The 19087-nt window shown below is 45.7% G+C and overlaps 1 protein-coding gene across 8 annotated transcripts in view; it reads right to left on the bottom strand.

The window, feature by feature from the left end:
• Nucleotides 1-19087, bottom strand: part of GTF2IRD1 (GTF2I repeat domain containing 1) — a 168854-nt gene that overhangs the window by 2611 nt on the left and 147156 nt on the right. For 7 of the 8 annotated variants that reach the window (XM_039507606.1, XM_039507608.1, XM_039507607.1 and 4 more), the window contains exons 23-25: nucleotides 14962-15009; nucleotides 10091-10168; nucleotides 3230-3422 (exon numbers count right to left, since the gene is read on the bottom strand). In XM_039507606.1, the coding sequence (XP_039363540.1) occupies nucleotides 3230-3422; nucleotides 10091-10168; nucleotides 14962-15009 (319 nt within the window). The remainder of the gene's footprint in view (nucleotides 1-3229; nucleotides 3423-10090; nucleotides 10169-14961; nucleotides 15010-19087) is intronic. The other variant, XM_039507610.1, reaches the window with a different exon arrangement.

Genomic DNA, 19087 nt, shown 5'->3' with positions numbered 1-19087 from the left:
CATCTCCTAGTGGGGTTTCCTCTGTCTCATGTGTTTGGAGGCAGACCAGACCTTTGAGACTGTACTAGGGCATGGGACTGTCTCCTCTGGCAGCCTGCCCAGAATGCTCCCCATCTAGGGCGGAGCACACAGCAGACTGAGTCCTCTGCACAGAGTGTTATTTGCCTTAGGAAAATGACCTGAAAATTGCTCATCTGGACATCTAAGCAATTCTTTGCTTTGCTCCTTGTTGGGCTCCAGGATCACACAGCAGCCCCTTGGGCACTTATCTTCCCAGTGGCCAACAGAGGGGATAAGGAGAAGAGGTCAAATGTCAAGGCCAGAGACTGTATTTCCTGGTCATGCTCCCTCCAGCCCTGCACTGGAGCAGATGCCTGCCATTTTTGCAAGCAGGATTGGGATGAAGGAGCAGAGTCCACGAGAGAAGGCTGGCTCCCCAGGCAGTATTCCTGGGGCGTGCGCCCTCCTGGCATATGGGTAAGCTCCTGGCCAAGTGGGCTGAGCAGACCCCAGACTTTGAATCCCTCCCCTTCCCCTTTAGGGTAGCAGGTAGGAGAGGAGTCAGACTGCAAAACGCACTGTACAGAATGGCTCTCTTGGTACCAGCAGGACTTCAGACCCACTGCTAACAGTGTGTGGATACAACTTTCAGCTGGCCAGGAGCCTCCAACAACGAGCTGGCAGAAACCAGATCCTTCAGCATCCTTTCCATGCAGCCACCGCCCACTCTCATGTATTCAGCCCCACAGGCATCAGGTCCCCCCACATAGCTCTAAGGTGGCACTAGGCTTCTCAGGGGAGATAAGCAGAACACATTCTAACCTCCAACCCAGAGTCCTTCCCCATCCCACACAGGTACCAACAGCTGCATCTCAGAGGACTCCTCTCTGAGCAGGAGTTCCCCAACAGTGCCCTGAGCATCTGACACTGACAATAGCATCCCCCTAAGAAAGTTCTTCTCAGCCTCTGTGAAAAACACCAGGCAAAAAGGAAACATTTGGAAGCCATTCTGATTCCTCCTTAGACAACTGGAGCTACAGGTTGCCACAGAAAAAACCCAGAAGGCCAACATAGACCAAAATACTCCATAACTCAGACACCCAGACTACCCAGGATCAATCCTCTTTGGATCATCCACCCACAAATCCAGCAACGAAAGAGAGGAGGAATAGATCATCTTTCCCACCCAGCTCCCCAAGGGAGGAGAACCTTCACGGGTGAAACCAGGGCAACCAGAAGAGGAGATACATAAATGTCTGTTTACACACCTCACCTATTCAATACAGTGTTGAAGAGAGAAGTTAGTACTCTACGCATCCAACCTGAAACCACTCCAGAACCAGAGACAGTCAGAAACGTCTGAGGTCTCAGTCCAAGGTTTGGCATGCCTCCCAAGCACCACAAAGACAAAGCAAAATTCACTGTGAGAACGTTGGGCTTGAAGGGTTCAAGAAAGGAAATTGGCAGGTAAAATATAGAGACATATTAGAAACAGGCTCCAAAATTCCTCCAGGATACGTAATTCATATAGACCAGTGGTGCTCAACCTATGGTACATTTAGCAGAGATTGTACGTCAAACGGTTGATCAGAATAAGGATCCACTCTAACTACTCTGAGTAAAATTGCAACTTTGGCACACTGTTCTTTTGAGTTTTAGATATATGGTAGGGCTGCAAATCTGAGACTTGCTGAGACAACACCAGCTGATTCTAAATGGACCAGCCCAAAGCATTTTCAGTGCCTCGGACAATCTTTAGCTACGAGGACACGAACAAAATATAACCCCCATCTTTTTTCTGTGACCCAAGACCTCTTGATGCTAACTGGCAGGGCACAGGGATCTCCTGGGTTCACCCAAAGGGGTCATATAACATCTCTCATGAAATCCTGTGTTACATTGGTCATCATAATCATTGTGAGATGTATGTATGGGAAATGTGAGCAGTTATATACAGTATTTAGTAAAAATTAGGTTCTGTAGGTTTGTGAGTTAAGGTAGGTCACCAAAGGGTGGTCCACATACTCCAGGCAAGCAGGGGGGAAAGAGATGTGTATCTCACTATGGCTGGTCATATGCAAATTGAATATTGTGTGGTTCATAATGGATGCCCATTTACTATCTGGGCAAAATGCTAATCAATAGGTAGAGGGGACTGGAGGCAAAACCAAAACCAGCAGGATTTATCCTGTTCTGGAGTAAGACAATCTGGGGTGCAGCTGAACCCCAGGAATTCCTTCAGTCTGTCTGGATAACCTGCCAGCGGGCTTGGTCTTCTGAGACGGGATCTCAGCCAGACTGGTTGAAAACACTGGGAAAAAGACTTGAGGCAAGCTGTCTTTTAAGAGACAGTGGAATGCCTTGATAGGTAAGTCAAGGCTCTAGAAAGCAGGTTATGATTTTGTTTTATATGTAACCACTTGTTTCCAACAGTCTCACTCTCTCTCATTTGTATCTCTGTTCTTTACTCATCAACTTTTTCTGGTTATCGCTTTCTGTATAACTAAGCACTGTGTGTTAAGTAGAAGGTGATCCTGAGAAGCTGGTGTGTGCTCTTCCTTTGGGAGGAGCAAATCAAAGTTCTGTGAGAGTTCAGGGGAATGGGGTTGAACACTCCAGAGGGATGCTCAGAGGTTGGCAGGTGCCTATTGCTAACCAGAGAGGGCAAGGCCTGTGCTGCCAGTTTCAGGGAGCTGACCCCAGGCAGGCACTGACAACACTTCCTCACACTAAGGGCAGGTGGTGGCGAGAGGCCTCACAACTCCTCAGAAGCATCCCTCTAGCTCAGTGCAGAGGGGCCATATCACCCTAACAAAGCTTTTCATTAACCAAGAGTTCTTTATACATTACAATGGGATCAACTGCCTAATGAAAACATCAGCAGCATGTTCACTGGGCCAGAGCATCAGTTCGTGTTAATCGGCATCGCTCCCCTGAAATTTAGCCAGTTGTTTGCTAGAGATGAGGACACACTGCCTTATCTTGTTTCCTAAGAATATGAATTGGACCCCAACCATTCCATAGCCTGGCAGGATTCTTCACGTAGCTGAGAGACCGGAACAGTCTTACAAATGTAAACCAGAAGATACTATGGACCAGATCCTCAGCCAGTGTAAACTGTTGCAGCTCCATTGCAACCCATGGAACTATGCCAATTTACACCAGATGGGGATTCTGGACTTACATGTTTAGAAAAGACCCCGGAAGTACAGGAGCTATTGAGACTTACTGGAGTTGGTTTATAATCACCATCCGGATGTGCTCTCGTGCTTTCAGGATCTTCTCCAGCCGGTGGATGTCATAGGTGTTGGGGTTTCTAAAAGGGATATCATCTGGCAGACCAGTCACTTCAACAGCATCAGGACTATCCCTGATCAATTTGTATGGCACCAAGACTGGCCGGTTCAATCCCAAAGCCTCTCCTGCAACAGCAGAATAGAGGCCAATGTGACAAATGAACATTAAGTGGAGGCCTTTGAACCCTGAGGTAGTATTTCAAAAGCAAGATTATGGATTTTCACTGGACTCAATGCAATTTTCCTAGACATTTCATATTTTGCTTAATAAACTGTTTTCAAAGTGTAAATACCAAACCACTTACTGAAGAGAATGGATTTGCTATTCAAGGAAGGAAAAGACATCCTCTGAGGGAATTTTGAAAGCTTTCCAATGTCTAGGATTGGCAGAATTCGATTTTTATTTTTCATAATTTGATGGATAATAGAAATGTTTGTTTTTAAGTGTTTTAAAGATTTGTATTGATTTAGATGTTCAGCTGTTTGAAATTACGGTGGGTATCAGACAACAATTCTTTAATGACAGTAAATACTGAGATTCAAAAGGTTAAAGCTTTATAACCATTAAAACACCAATTGTCAATATCATATGTCAAAATATACAAAATAAATATCCTTCAATCAAACTCCAATAAGTTCTCAAGCAGCCTTGTTCTTACTTTGCCCAGCTGTACATTTTGATTATTATTGATGGAAATATTTTTTTCTTGTGTGTGTAATGAAATCAACGTTTACTGATAAAAATCAAATCTTTGCGAGCGTACCAATGTCTCAGCTTCTTCCCTAGAAGTCAGGAATTCACACAAGGAAAATACACCCAGGGCCTTTTTAGGGCTCACTGGCCAAGCCAATCAGTTGCAGGTTTAAGAGTCAGAGGCACATTATAATGGTAGTGCCTAGAGTTTTGGAAGTCAAGAAGATTGGCTTCACTATGAGATTTCAACATTACTGGGATATTGCTTTAAATGAGCTCTTGGATAAGTCATACTTCTGAATATCTGCACTCAAACTTCTTGCAAGGAGAGAAAAAGAACATTTATCGGCTCAATCAGATTAAGTTACAACCCCTCTTTTCTTTGCACTAGCCCAGCCCTTGTAAGGGATACTAATTTCTTACGACATGATGAAATTGCTTCATGTCTGTCTGTCCTATTTATTGTCAGTTTCCATGGACCCTGTTAAGCAATCTTGCTATTTAGGCACAGTTGGAGGCTATTATGAAATACACGTAATAAAGCATTTACATACACATCCCATATCTGTATCCATAGGTATCATCTAAATACTCACGGTCATAACATAACCTGATGCACCAGGGATGCCCACACCCTCAAAGAACGTGGGTAAGGTGTTCTGTTCCTGATCAAGTTATGTGAAAAGTGACAGCCCACAGTTGCAATATATGCCACTTCATCAGCATTTACTGATAATCCCTCTTATACCTTCTCCATTTCCAGAGACACAAAGAGGTCAGAGGGGACCTCTGTGTTAAAAGCTATACTTTGACGATGCAAGCGCTGCAGGTTAAAGTTTTGTTTTCTTTTCATGAAGATCATCTTTACCAACTGTTCCAAGTCCCACCGGACATTTGCTGTTGGGTAAGATCTGTTCAGGGAATGCACTGCTCCTTTTCTAGCTCCTGTATCGAAGGGACTCTGTTACACCAGCTCAGACCCAAGGTCCATCCAGTAGAGAGTTTTGTCCCAGATGCGTCAGAGGAAGATGCAGAACACCAAAGTGGACAGCTATGGAATAACCTGGTAAGTTGGGGCTATGCACCGTTTTGTGGCTCGAACTGGGTAATACAAACCAAAACCGGACTTTGGACTCTTTGGCCCTGATTCTGATCCCACATACAACAGTGGTACACCAGCATATTCCCACTGACTCTTGTGGAGTTACTCCTGGATCTAACACTTTATACAGCTGAGCGGAGTCAAACCCCTATCTCTCAGTCTAACTCATGCAATAAGCATATTACACAAATGGACAAGGAGCAATAACTATACAGCATAGGTCCTGGAAATTGGGATGCTACTGCACCCCCTGGCTTGAAGTGGTTTCCATTATATACAGGGTTGATTGTTTGGTTCAATGGCTCTCAGCATCCCGACTATAAAAACTGTTCCAGCACCCCGGCTATACAGTGGAACAATACTCATTTAGCAAACAGGTGTTAGTTTTACATCTGGAACTTATCCAGCAACAGCCAGACTGTGTGTGCATGAGAGAGAGAGGGAGGGAGTGGAATGGGGGAATCACCCACAGCTATTGCAATGAGAGAAGAGTCCCCCATGCATTCTCTTTTTCATAGGCGGCTGAAGCATTTGTAACAGGAACCTCTATGCTCCCTCTCCCTCCCATGACTCAGTAAGGTTCACTCCCCCCCCCCCCCCCCTTCTATGCAGCTGTTGTTCAATAGCTGGCTCTTCCTGCTGGAAACCAACAGACTGACTCAGTAACCTAATATTTTCCTCTACATGGAACATCTGCCACAGGTTCTTTATTCCTTGCCTGGATTAGAACAGCTTCTGAGCTTGATGTTGAGCAGTTTGCAGAGTGGCAGATGAAGCACTCTGCCTTCATACCTATCCGTGGCCCCACAAAGCCGCGGGACCTCCTGGTCAACCTCCTCCTTGCCCTGGCTAAAATGGCCATCTACACAACCAGGGAGAGGAGGTTGGCCAATGGAGACTCCCGTGACTGTGGGGCTTGTTTCCGGTCCTCTGTCCGTTCACGCATCCAGGCAGAGTTCCTCTGGGCGGCGTCCACTGGCTCCCTTGACGCCTTCGAGGAGCAGTGGGCGCTGTCCGGGGTTCTCTGGGCGGCGTCCCTGTCAGGCTCCCTTCTTATGACCCTCTGACTGCACTCCTGTCCCTGTTCTTTTATTAGTTGTCCCCCGAAATTAGTGGGTTTCTGAGGTCCTGTAGATCCTCCCCTTAGGCTGTGTGTGTGTGTGGGGGGGGGATCCTTTAGCATTGGGCGGGCTTCCGCCCGCCCGGTTCCCAGAAACCCTATAGATACCATTGGCCAAGCTACAATTCCACATCCGGCGAACGACCTATACAACTTGGTCACTTGGGTGCGTAACCGTTACATTCAGGAACCCGACACCTAAAGCAGACGCGGTCATTAGCTCTGCCGGCTGAGTCCATCTGTGGATCCTGCAGATTGAGAGCTACCCCAGAGCACGGCACAAGGCAATGTGGTTTTTCCAAACTGCTTTGTGCCTGCAACAAGTGCCTGCAATACTTGTTGTTTCATGCATAAGGAATAAATATAACGAGATGAAAGTATTATAATTACTCCTAATAACCACGGCCTGGACTGAATACATATTGAGGCTAATAGACAAAGGGGAATCAATTACCAGAAGTGTCTAAGAGGTTTAGGATCCCGAGCCCCACTGAAAGTCAAGTCACTTCTACATATTTACAGAAGATAAACAGTCTGAAAGCCAAGGAACGTGTAGCCCAGGCCATGGTTATTACCAAGTGTAACTCTAAGGCTCTGTACAGAAATACAGGGCTCTTCCGCTGAGTCACCCTAGACACAGGTGCTAACATCCTGCCTTCATAGTCAGGGTGATTACTGCTGAGTCATGCCAGCATGTGGATCCAATCAGCATTAACCAGGCTACAAAGGGGGATAAGGGATGTGGGGGGAGTATTTTGTTAAGTCCAAGAAAACAAGCCATCTCATACAGTAGAGGTGCTAGAGGGAACATTTGGAGCCAGCCAAACTCAGGCTGAGGTTTATGTTGTGTTATATTTAAGTTGGTCATGAAGGCAATCACCAGGTAGGAGGTGAGTCTTGGAAACTAGGATGTGTGGCCCAGATCCTCAGAGGTTTCTGAATTTAGGAGCCTAAATACCTTTGAGACCTGAGCACATGTGCTCTGTTGAGGACAGGGGCATGACCTTAGCCCATTCCTATGGTGTTAATTGGTTGCACTGTCAGTTTGTCACATTGTGATGACCAAGGAATCTATGTGCAATTTATGGATCCTATGTGATACTATGAACTCTCTCTGTATGTACCTATGTCAAACTACAAACTCCATTTGGACTGTAAGGCTGCCGTGTGCCTTCTGTGCCACCTCTAACTTCAAGGGGTGGTGACAGGGGGCTAACAATGGAGGGTCGTTAAACCTTGATAATGTCCTATTCAAATGGAAGCACTCTTGGACAAAGAGCTGACTACCACCCAGGGCAAACCAGTTTTTCAAGTCTTGGCTCCAGAAGAGTGGTGATTAAGCAACAGATGGGGGGGGGGGGGGGTGAGGGGTTGCGGCTGACCAGAGGGTCACATGGAAAAGGAGACAGGAAGTTATAAAAGAAGCAGGTCTGCTAAGTTGGAGGCAGCACCTTTCTCTCACTGACCAGAATAGGAAAAGAAGCAGGGGGTAGAGGACTGTAGTCCAGGAGAAGGGACTGACCAAATCTCAAAGAACACTGAAGAGTGGTGAGGAAACTCAGGCATGGCATTACAGGTCTTAGATCTGTGTATCTCTTGGAACAGTGATTGTTTTTTTAGTAAGCCCTTTGCCAAGCCCGTGCCTGTTTGCTTCAACTATTGAGACAGGTTTCAGAGTGGTAGCTGTGTTAGTCTGTATCAGCAAAAACAATGAGGAGTCCTTGTGGCACCTTAGAGACTAAAATTTATTTGGGCATAAGCTTTCGTGGGCTAAAACCTGATCCAGTGCATCTGATGAAGTGGGTTTTAGCCCACAAAAGCTTATGCCCAAATACATTTGTTAGTCTCTAAGGTGCCACAAGGACTCCTCATTGTTTTTTCAACTATTTTATGTCCCTGGACGGATAATCAACCACCAGAATGCTCACAGGAGTGGAGATCTGGAGGTCAGTACTTGTCCTGGGGGGGTCACAGCTAGGTCACAGGATCCCTCTTCCAGGAGGGATATCCGAGTCTGTCCCTAGGGAGCATACCAGAAAGACGGGAACCAGAGCTTGTGTCTGAAGCTTATCCAGGGACAAAGGGATGCTCAAATACACATTGACCCAACACAGCAGCCTGGTAAGTGCCCACCAGGGGGAGCATGATCACGGCTGTGACACACGTCCTACTGAAATTTTAAATGAAACAATCCAACTACATGGGCTGTTCGACTGCTGCGAGACACATTGTTCTATCAAACTTGAAGGCCCTTTTGGCCCCCTCGTATGGATCTGCAGATTTCTTCTCTGAACATCTGGACTGAATTTTTGTTTACACAATGTCAAAACCAAATGGGAAGGGAGGAGCCGGGGTATTCCCCATGTAAACCCAAACACTGGATAGTTCTGGCTTTCCTGGTCTGTAGGGCAGGAATGAGAACATCAAAAGAGGGAAATGTGTTTCAGGCGATTAGCCCTTGCCCTTTCTACTGCTTGGCACTCTCACTTTCTTGGCATTACTGCTGTTATTTTTGTTTCTCTCTAGGGGGGTGGGGTGGTAGGGAGGCAGGGATGTTCTGCTCCAGAGCAGGAGGTTGAAGCAGCATTTTTGTTGCTGGCAAATAGGCTCCTGGACTGAGCATTTTCAAGCTCTCAGAGCAGGCAGGTTATAGCAGACAGCCAGAGTAGATCTGTTTGCTTGATCACAGCATGGGAGTTGAGAAATCACCATAGTGCGATTCCGTAAATCCCTGCACTCGGATGGGCTAATAGTTGACACTCAATACAGCGTACAGGGACTTCCATGATGTTTGAGAAATAACTGTAGAGTGGTTATGCTAATCAGACCCCCAGAACCACAAGGGGGGGAACAGCTATTCACAGTTATGCGCCAGTAACTGTACAACATCCCAGCTCTGAGACAATTACACTGCTGACTGTTGTACAGAAAGCTGCAGGGTTTTTTGGTTTTTTATTGCTACTGCATGTTTGCAAGGGATTGAGGTGGAAGTGCATGGATTATAGGACACAGAGACAGCCTGCAAACTGTATTTTCCAATACCACCTTCCTTCAGCTCCCTGGCCTACTTCTCTGCCACTGTTCCACGCATGTTTTCCCAAAACGTGCCTTGTGTCTGGAGTTTTGGCACATCGTGATTGAGCCTTGCTGTGCAGCAAAGAGCAGGCAGAGGTGGGGTGCATGTCATGCTCCCAGGAGTTAAGAGGCAAGTGCATTTGCTGACAGGGCCAGCTTTAAGCCGATTCCCCCACTTCCCCGGAATCAGGCCCCATGCCTGTGCCTAAGAGGGCCCTGCACCTTAGGTGTCTTTAATTATTTTAATTTTTTTTTTTACTTGCCGGGGGAGTGGTCCAGTCCGGGGCTTTGGCAACATTTTGGTGGCGGGTGCGTGTGTGTCTGGTCCGGGGCTTCGGCAGCATTGCAGCGGTAGGGGGTCCTTCGGTGCCACGGAAGACCCAGAGCGAGTGAAAGACCCCCTGCCGCCGAAGCGCCGCCGAAGCCCCGGACCGCCGCCGGGTATTCGAATCGGGCTCCACCGTTCATAGAGCCGGCCCTGTTTGCTGAGCACACCATTGTTTATTCCAGCTTGTCACATCTTAAAAATGCATCAGCGGCTGATGTAATACTAAAGAGGTTCTATTGCCTGGACATGTTTCTCCATCCCAAAGACCAAGATGTAGACAAGAAGGTCCCAGTCCCAGCTGTCAGTCACTGGTGAAATGAGGAATGTCTCTAGAGATGAGCTGAAACACGGGGCAGTGAGAAGAAACCTGTGCCCCAGCAAGCTGCCATGTGCTCGGTCCATAAATAGAGCACTTCAGCCTAATTAACTTTAACTCTAGCTGCTCTCAGTAAGAAACTGCAAAGAGGCAACTCACCGTATTTTTCATTGAAAAGCTCTTTCACTTGCTCTCGGAGAATCACCTTTTCTCCAAGCCTGTTTGCATCGTCCTCGTCTGCAAAGAGAACAAACAGGGATCAAGCAGCCCACTTAGTTCCTCCCGCCAGCATAATCAACAACAAAGCAAGGTCCAGAGAACGTGTAATCTCACTGCCCACAGCTGCTACATCCAAGACGTAATAGATTTCAAACTGCACTGTTCCTTGCCTTGCACCTTGTGTTCTCTTTCATACCTGTGCAGAGTGGGTATAAAACGCTGTCAAATCTGCATTTGCCACGCACTTACTCGAACAATAGCATTTTACATCCACTTTGCAAGGCTGTAAATGACAACACAGTAAACAAAGCAACAGAGATGCAGGCCCTTAGAGTCCTGAGTACTCCCACAAGTGATATCAAAGAGTGAGCGCACTTTGATAACCAGACTCCTAAGTACAGGGTTGTTTTATAAATACATCACATGATCAGCCTGGCCTTTCTAGCCTTTTTGAATTATCCTCATCATGCCAAACTTCATTTTTCTTTATTCTTTCATTTTATTGACACAGTCACTTAGACTTTTTGCTGCTATTCAGCATCCTTAGGGAGGTTCAGAGAAACACAATTGAATCCAGAATGTGATCTCTGCAATGCTTTCCCAGCCCTGAGACTGACAGGTCCTGGTGATAAATCAGCTGTCTTTTCCATTCCTCTCTCTAATTCATACAAACAGTGAATAGTTTCACACAAACACACACACACACTCCCCTCTCCTCGCCTCACCTCCAAAATCAGAAGATAGTTCTTGCATCTATAAAACCCAGATGATCAATGAACTGGGTAGAGTATCTTTCAAGATTACATTGTCATTTACTTCAGCTGCATACTTGCTGGCTACCTAGTGGAAAGCATAGTCCAGTATTCCTAATAGAGAGTCATCCTCTTGAAATTAACTTCTCTATCTGTCCACAGTTAAATTATTCCTGGAAGACATTTGCTGTCTCGACAAGTGCAGAATTTGAGGGGAGGATGGCTGGGGATCACAAGGCTAGATGAACGTGGATCAGTGGCACATACATTTCCACACACACAAAGCCTGCTGATGTATGAACCATCCTTTCTGTTTCTAACACAGTTAACAGTTCAGGGTAGGATACGGTGATCTGGGCATGTGATAGATCCAAGTGGTCCAGGGAGCTGAAGTAGGAAGGGGGGCGTATTTCAAAACCAGTAATATAGACACTGTGTTAGCACAGGAAGGGCCACCTTCATATCCCCTCTCCCCAAGAGTCCTGTTGTTCTGTCTGTGGTAAGATTTAATACACATTTTAGGCTCATTATTAGATTGTAAAATATGGTTTTTGTTATGGTACTTTACACAAGGCTGTGTTTGTCTAGGGTTGATAACAGGTTGGGACAGGGTCTTTCAGTGATACCCAAAGAGAAACAGTACACTTGCAAATAGGACTAGAATACATTCTGGGATGAACCCGAGCTATAGGAGCAGCCCAACGGCCGACTGTTACAAAGAGTGGTCAGAGTTTGCTCAACCCTTCATTTCCCTGGCCCACAGAAATGGCATTTTCAGGGTCCGGGAATGAAGCTCCTTTGAAGTACTCCTCTCAAGCAGCCCTTTCTGGCTAATCCAGCTGAATGTGGGGCTGCAAGGAAGGGAACAATATCAGAGGACCCCGTTCCCTGTTATCTCCCTCCAATAATATCTTTGTTTAACAGACAGATTCTTCCTAGTTATCAATTAAGATTGGGAATTGGCCTTAATATTTAAGCGAGGAGAGTCAGCTTCCAGTTAGTGTCTGAAAGAGTAAATACTCTGGTAGGAAAAAAAATACAGTGTTGAAAGGAACGCATATTGTGTCCTGCACATGTACATAGGCAGGTTTCATACAGGACGTATTCATCTGACTACACAGACATGGTGCACAGATATTGACTGTTTATTTGATCACTGCTGTTTAACTTCAGCAGTAATATGCTCGCAGCCTCAATTCAGGAAAGCATGTCAGCACATGTTGAAGTGCTTTCTTGAATCAGGGCCTGAGTTGCTTCAGCATCATCTTCAGAGCGCTGGGTTTTGTTCTTGTAAAACTACTGTCCAGTGTGCTTGGCTTTTTCACGGTTTGTTTGCCAACCACCTCAGAGTTGAGGTCTTCAATACTGCCAATACCATTCAAAAATCCCGAGTTAGGCCCCCAAAGTCATGAGATTCGCTTAACAACCGAGAGATTATGTTTTTTAAATTATTTTGGGGTGGAGGGTGTCTTTTTCTTTGTCTTCAGTTTCTGCAGCTTTAGGATGCACTTCACTCAGGTCACATTTCCAAGGTTCTCTCTAAAACCAGGAGGGTTAGAAACGTACTTTTAAAATGAAAGCTGAAATTCCTATGCCTCCAGGAGTTGGGGCTTTAAGTAAAACAGCAAGTAGCGTGAGATTCGCAACAGAATCTCAAGAGTTAGCAATATGGCATCCTCAAGCAGGAGGGACAGCTCAGTGGTTTGAGCATTGGCCTGCTAAACCCAAGGTTCTATGATTCCTGACTACCTCATGTGCGTAACCTGAAGCCTCAGGGCACAGCCTCATAAAAGCTTCTCCTCTGAGCTGCTGAGATTAGAAGACAATAGCTCTGTATGCCAGACATTGAACTCAGAAAGCAGGAGTTCGTTTTAAAAGAAGCCCGAGGAGAATTAGCAGCTCGTATTCAGCGACCACAATGAAGAAACTTGAAAGGAACATGCCAAAAATTGGCCACAAGGAACTGATTTCAAGAAAGAATTTTTCTTTTGCTCTCCAATTACAGTAGGCATGTGTTTTAGCCAGGGCTGTAGTAGGCGCTTCAACTGTAACACCTGCACATCCCTTTCTACTCCCTCTGTGACTTTCCTGTTATTTATGCTGTTTCCTGGGCATACGGATGTATAGATGGTAGCAGACAAAGAAAGAAATATCAAAATCAAGTGGTTTTTTGTCGTCTAACTTTACAGCATTTTGATTTCTCTGGGATTTAAAAAGGTGAAGCTTTTGCCCTTTCGCTAATCCTCCAAGTGACTATCAAAGGAAAAAGATCTGAACTTGTTGTCTATCCTGGGGTTGCTTTGGTGATGGTGTGAGGCTCCTAAGTTGGTACCAGGTGACTCAAACTAGACTACCACAAGTGGGGGAAATTCAAACTGAGCTTGCACAACAGAGAAGCCAGAGAGGAAGTACAGAAAAATGTAGGGCTTTCACTAAACTGTGCTTTCTTGTAAAATTTCTTTTTACAACACAGAGTCACCAGTACTGGGCTTCGAAGCAATCACTATTTCTCATTCCGGTCTGCAGCCGGCTCTAACCGGACATTTTTCAGGGCACAATGTTCATTCTCTAGGTATAACTGGGCAGGAGAGAACCTGATTTGGCTTTTAACATATTTGATATTGTAATATAATTGACTCAAGAAAACCACTAGCATTACACTCTGGTGTACTGATCCTGTACAGCAAAGCATTAGTATACAAACCTTCATGGCACAGCGCTGTACTATCATTTTTAATGGACTTTTTAAAAATAAAACAAAGAAAGATGGTGGCCAAAATATTTCATTCCTCGAGTGGGTGCTTAAGGTTAGGATTCCAAATCTACAGGCAGGCACAGAAATAAAAAGGTTATCCAGCTTCATGATGCTTTGTTGATTTGGCCCATGTGCGGACATGGAGAGTCTAATTTTAGTTTTAGTTTTGCCGGCTGGATAGAGTAGTTCAGGGGAGGGTAATGTAAAATGTGAGGGAGCCTTTCACCTCCACTTGACTTGAATTCAACCCAGGTCAGCAGTGAGTACCACCGAATGGCTGTTTGGTGCCCTACATAAAGTGAGTCGAGCGGTTCTGGTCCAGTTCCTGGTGTGCAAATGTCCGTGTTATTTACAAATGAACACCCCCACAATGAGTATCCTGCACTAAATGCACCCAAAAAAGGAAGGGAAGAAAGTCTAGAACACAAAGAATACCTATGTGAACTGAGTCAATTCTGGTTTGTGCCCTGGCCTGCTAAACCCAGGGTTGTGAGTTCAATCCTTGAGGGGGCCATTTAGGGAACTGGAGTAAAAATCTGCCTGGGGATTGGTCCTGCTTTGAGCAGGGGGTTGGACTAGATACCTCCTGAGGTCCCTTCCAACCCTGATATTCTATGATTCTATGCATTATCAACACAATACCACCAGGGTAAATGGAATCTGCTGGCAAACTTCATTAGGCCCAAATTAACAAACCAATGGTACTTAAAAGGCTCAACATATGTTTCCTGAGTGTAATTATAAATATGTAGGAGCATGGGGACAGATTCCCATTGGAGAAATAAATGTAGCTCCACTGATGCCCATTGAGAAATGCCTTCCTGTATAATACACACAAATTATGCAAGTTCTTGTTTGTGTTAGTCCATTATCACATATATTAAGTCAATGGAGCTACGCCGATTTAAACCAGCTGAGGATATGGCCCAGCATATGCAATAATTTAAGTAAATAAGTACTAGCATAATTTGTATGAACTGCACAATAAGACTTCTCAATAATTAATCACTTGGATGGCATCAATGAACTAAGCATAGATAAGCCAGGTCAGTTTGCCTAGAGCAGAACTGGCACTGATACCTAGAAACTACAATTGGTGCTTGGAAATGCATATCATAATTACAAAATATTTGTTAAATGCATCTTGTATTCATTCAGCTCTTGGTGCCATGGAGGAAACAGTGCAAGGGAGGGGAAAAAACACCTGCAACTTTGGGGTGTTTTCACAGTTTCAATCCCTTATTAACAACACAAATACATTTCTTGTCTGCTACCATCTACAGCGCATCAACTGAGCTACGTACCATTCAAAGCAGCGTAAGCTTTTTCCAGTGATGTTATCCGTCTAGGGGCTACAGCACAAGTTAAAAGGAGAGAAAGAGAGAGAGCAATGAGTGCTGTTTCTCATTAGTTCCTTTGCACAATATTAAAAAACAGCACAAATCCCAGTACCGCATTATAATGACAATAAGAACCTTCTCTGGTCTCTAATCTCATTGGTGGAAAGATCTCATCAGCAGATAAATATTACTATGAGAACTTTATAAACATGATCAGGTGGCATAAAACAGGCCCCAGTTCAGCACAGTATTTAAGCACGTGAATAGTCCCATTGACTTCAACAGAACTACTCAACTGCATGAAGCTAAGCGCATTCTTAAAAGGCATTGTTGGAATTTGGGCTGTGTTGATTACAGGACCCCTTTCTCAACATGTTTCAGTTGTTTTGATACACTGCTGGTCCTGCTGAAGGAAGAAGCCCTCTAACCCGGGATGCAATTAACTTTAACATTAAACATATATTCATTATCCTGAATACGCATGGAGTGAAACTGACCCTGTGCGGAGGGCCGCCCCAAGGGCTATGCTCTTCAACCTTAGCTTTTGGTCTTGGGTGAGAAATGGTGCCGAGAACGGCACAGGGCGGAATTACACACTGGGTGCACAGCACCTTATTTGCTCGTTCTCTTTCCAAGCTTAGCCGGGATGGAAGGACTCATTTATATTTCAGGGAAGCCTGCCACAGGCATTCAGGGGAGATATTGCAAACCACTCAATCACCTGCAAACATGCCACATAGTCACCTCTGAAGTATATATGACATCATGTGAAATATACACGAGGAAACCAAAATCTCCCCATATGGGGAGCAGAATGTCTGAAGTCCTTAAATGTAAATATAGCTTAAAAAGGAGAATAAATGTCATAGGGGGAACTTATATAGGCAAAGGATGAAGAGTGAAAGGAAGATTCTGAGAACTGCCTTTCTTAGCCAGTGCTGTGAAGAGTATAATAGAGAGATTAGAGTCCTGCATGAGCTTTGATTTCCTGCCAAACTCAGCTTCCAGGCTGTAGTGGGGAGAAAAGAGCAGGATAAAGGGGCAAACGTTGTACCTTGCTAGAGAAAAGGGACTCTGCAGTGCATTTATTAGGTGGCAGGGTGAGAGCGAGACCTGAAGCTGACTACTGACAAGGCAGTGGAGGTTGCAGCGAGGAAAATTCTACGGCTAAAGCAGATGAAAAAGTAAACAGGATAATTGTGTTAGTTCTGTAGCAATGGGGAGGAAAACAGAGAAAACGAGACCCCTAAGGAGATGCTGGCTCTAGTCACCATCTATGCAATGACAAGTGATATCAAAAAGGAATGAATTTCCTGGGGAAAACCAACAGCAACAGAGCTAGGACCAGAATTTGCATTACGGGCCAAACAAAAATGAAGCAGATCATTATGATAAAGCTGACAGTTCCATGGGGAGAGGAATGTGAGGTGCCGTGGCAAACAGGCTAATGAGGAGGAAAGTCTGAGCAAGCTATGGTAATGACAGAGGCTGCAGGTGATGGTGACTGGAGATGGATAGAAAAGTACCCAGCGTGAATACGGTTACAGAGAAAGAGCAGCATTCTGGGCACTGAAGAACTGAGAGAGACAGAGAGAGAGAATTCACTAAGTGGAGATACAAATAGTCTGTTAGGTTCTACATAAAAGCAAACATTTCAAACAAAAGCTTAAGAGAACCTGCATTGACATAAATGAGATAAAACAGAGAACAATACAATTTTTATATTCCTCATACTGAATGCATAAGTCTCTATAATCTCGTGCCCAGCCACTTGCAGTACAGACTCTTATTTAGCTCAGTAGAGTCAAATCAAACAAAAAAGAATGGTTACTCACCTTCTCGTAACTGTTGTTCGAGATGTGTTGCTCATGCCCATTCCAACTACGAGTGTGCGCGCCACGTGCACAGTCATCGGAAAGGTTTTCCCCCTAGCAGCACCCGTCGAGTCAGCTGGAGTGGCACCTTCATGGTGCTCAATATATATGACCCAGCCGACCCGGCACGTCCTCAGTTCCTTCTTGCCAGCTACTCCAATAGAGGGGAAGGCGAGCAGGTTTGGAATGGATATGAGCAATGCAGCTCAAAAAACAACAGTTACAAGAAGGAGAGTAACTGTTCTTTCTTCTTCGAGTGATTGCTCATATCGATTCCAACTAGGTGACTCCCAAGCCTTACCTACGCGGTGGGGTCGGAGTTATGGAATCGCTGATTAGAGCGCTGCTCTGCCGAAAGCTGCATCATCTCTGGTGTGCTGGACGATGGCGTAATGAGAGGTCAGCATATGCACCGAGGACCAAGTTGCTGGCCCTGCAGATTTCTTGTATCGGGACCTGGGCCAGGAAGGCCGCTGATGAGGCCTGAGCCCTCGTGGAGTGTGCCATAAGTGCCAGAGCTGGGATTTTGGCTAACTCGCAGCATGTGCAGATGCAGGACGTGATCCAGGAAGAAATTCTTCGCGATGAGACCGTGAGGCCTTTCATCCGGTCCGCCACCGCTATGAACAACTGGTTCGACTTCCTGAATGGCTTAGTGCGCTCGATGTAGAAGGCTAGCGCCCACCGAACATCCAGGGAATGCAGCCTCTGTTCACGGTTACTGGCATAAGGCTTTGGAAAGAAAAACGGGCAGGTATTTGTCTTGACTTGTGTGAAGAGGTGACACAACCTTAGGAAGAAAGGCCGGGTGAGGCCTAAGTTGCAGCTTATCCTTGTGGACGACTGTGTAAAGTGGGTCAGAGGTGAGGGCCTTCAACTCAGACACCCTGCGTGCTGAGGTAATGGTGACCAGAAGAGCTACCTTGTACAATAGATAGAGGAGGGAGCAAGTCACTTGCTGTTCAAACAAGGGCCCCATTAGATTGGAAAGGACCAAGTTTAGATTAGTCCTTGGCTGTATAATCCGGGGATGGAGATGTTCCAGGCCCTTGAGAAAATGTCCCACCATGGGGTTGGCAGCTACGGAGTGTCCGGATGCTCCTGGGTGGAAGGCTGAAATAGCAGCGAGGTGTACCTTGATGGATGCTGCTGCCAGGCTTTGTTGATTTAGGTGCAGGAGGTAGTCTAGGATGAGTGGGATAGGCACCTGTATCGGAGGTGTGTGATGCTGGGCAGTAAGAAGGAACTAAGGAGGCGTCGGGTCGGCAGGGTCATATATAGAGCGCTATGGAGGCGCCACTCCAGGTGGCTCCACAGCCAACCTGACGGGTGCTGCTAAGGGAAAACTTTCCAATGACTGCACGCGGCGCACGCACGCCTAATTGGAATGGATATAAGCAATCACTCGAAGCAGCAGCTTGGGCTTCGTAACCAGCCGGTGCAAATCACATTTCTGTGCAGAATGTCTCAGTTTGATGTAAAGCAGGGGACTCCATGTTCACTTTTGCCGATTATGGAGAAACCAGATGCTTTTGTCTGTAAGTGTGCAGAGGTTACGGTATTGCGATTTGCATCGGTTACTACAATCCTGTTATTTACCATCCTGGAACCAGACAGAATTCTGCCAAAGATGCCTGAGGCAGCAGAAAAAGCTTCCTGTTGGCAGGGAGTGAGCTGAAAAGCAATAAACTCCACCACCCTGGAATTACAGAGAAGGGGGCTGGAAAGGCTCGCTAGGGTCCTGTCATCCATGACCAGGGACCAGTAGCCAGACTCTCTGAGGGTCAAACCCTCACCTTGTGTAAACGGTCATCGCTTAGCTGAACTCAATGGAGCTGTGACGATTTACACCAACTGAGGATCTGGCTTCTATGGACCAAGCTCCTAAAAGTTTAACCTAGTCTGCTCTTCAGCACCTCTTGTGTTGCCTCCTCATCCATCTCCTCCTTTGGCAAACTCCCGAATTGTGAAACTCTTACTCTGTGTGTAGTAAGGGTGGCATAGCTGGGGCCTAAGATCATTTATCCCCTACTAACATCTGTGTTTATGTTGCCTGGTGCTATACACTGAGGAGCAAGCTGCTACTCCTCAGTGTAAATAATGGGTTCACACTCTGGCCCTTCATTTTGTCCTCCGTCTTAATTCTAAACCATTACTTAGTGTTTTGCTCAATTACCGAGTTTAAATGACTCCTGGTTGCTGCTGCCCCTATCATG

This window comes from Mauremys reevesii, linkage group 20 (assembly GCF_016161935.1).
Source record: "Mauremys reevesii isolate NIE-2019 linkage group 20, ASM1616193v1, whole genome shotgun sequence".
NCBI classification, from domain to species: domain Eukaryota; kingdom Metazoa; phylum Chordata; order Testudines; family Geoemydidae; genus Mauremys; species Mauremys reevesii.
Note: the sequence above shows the minus strand (reverse complement) of the source record. Positions and strands in the feature narration are given on the sequence as shown.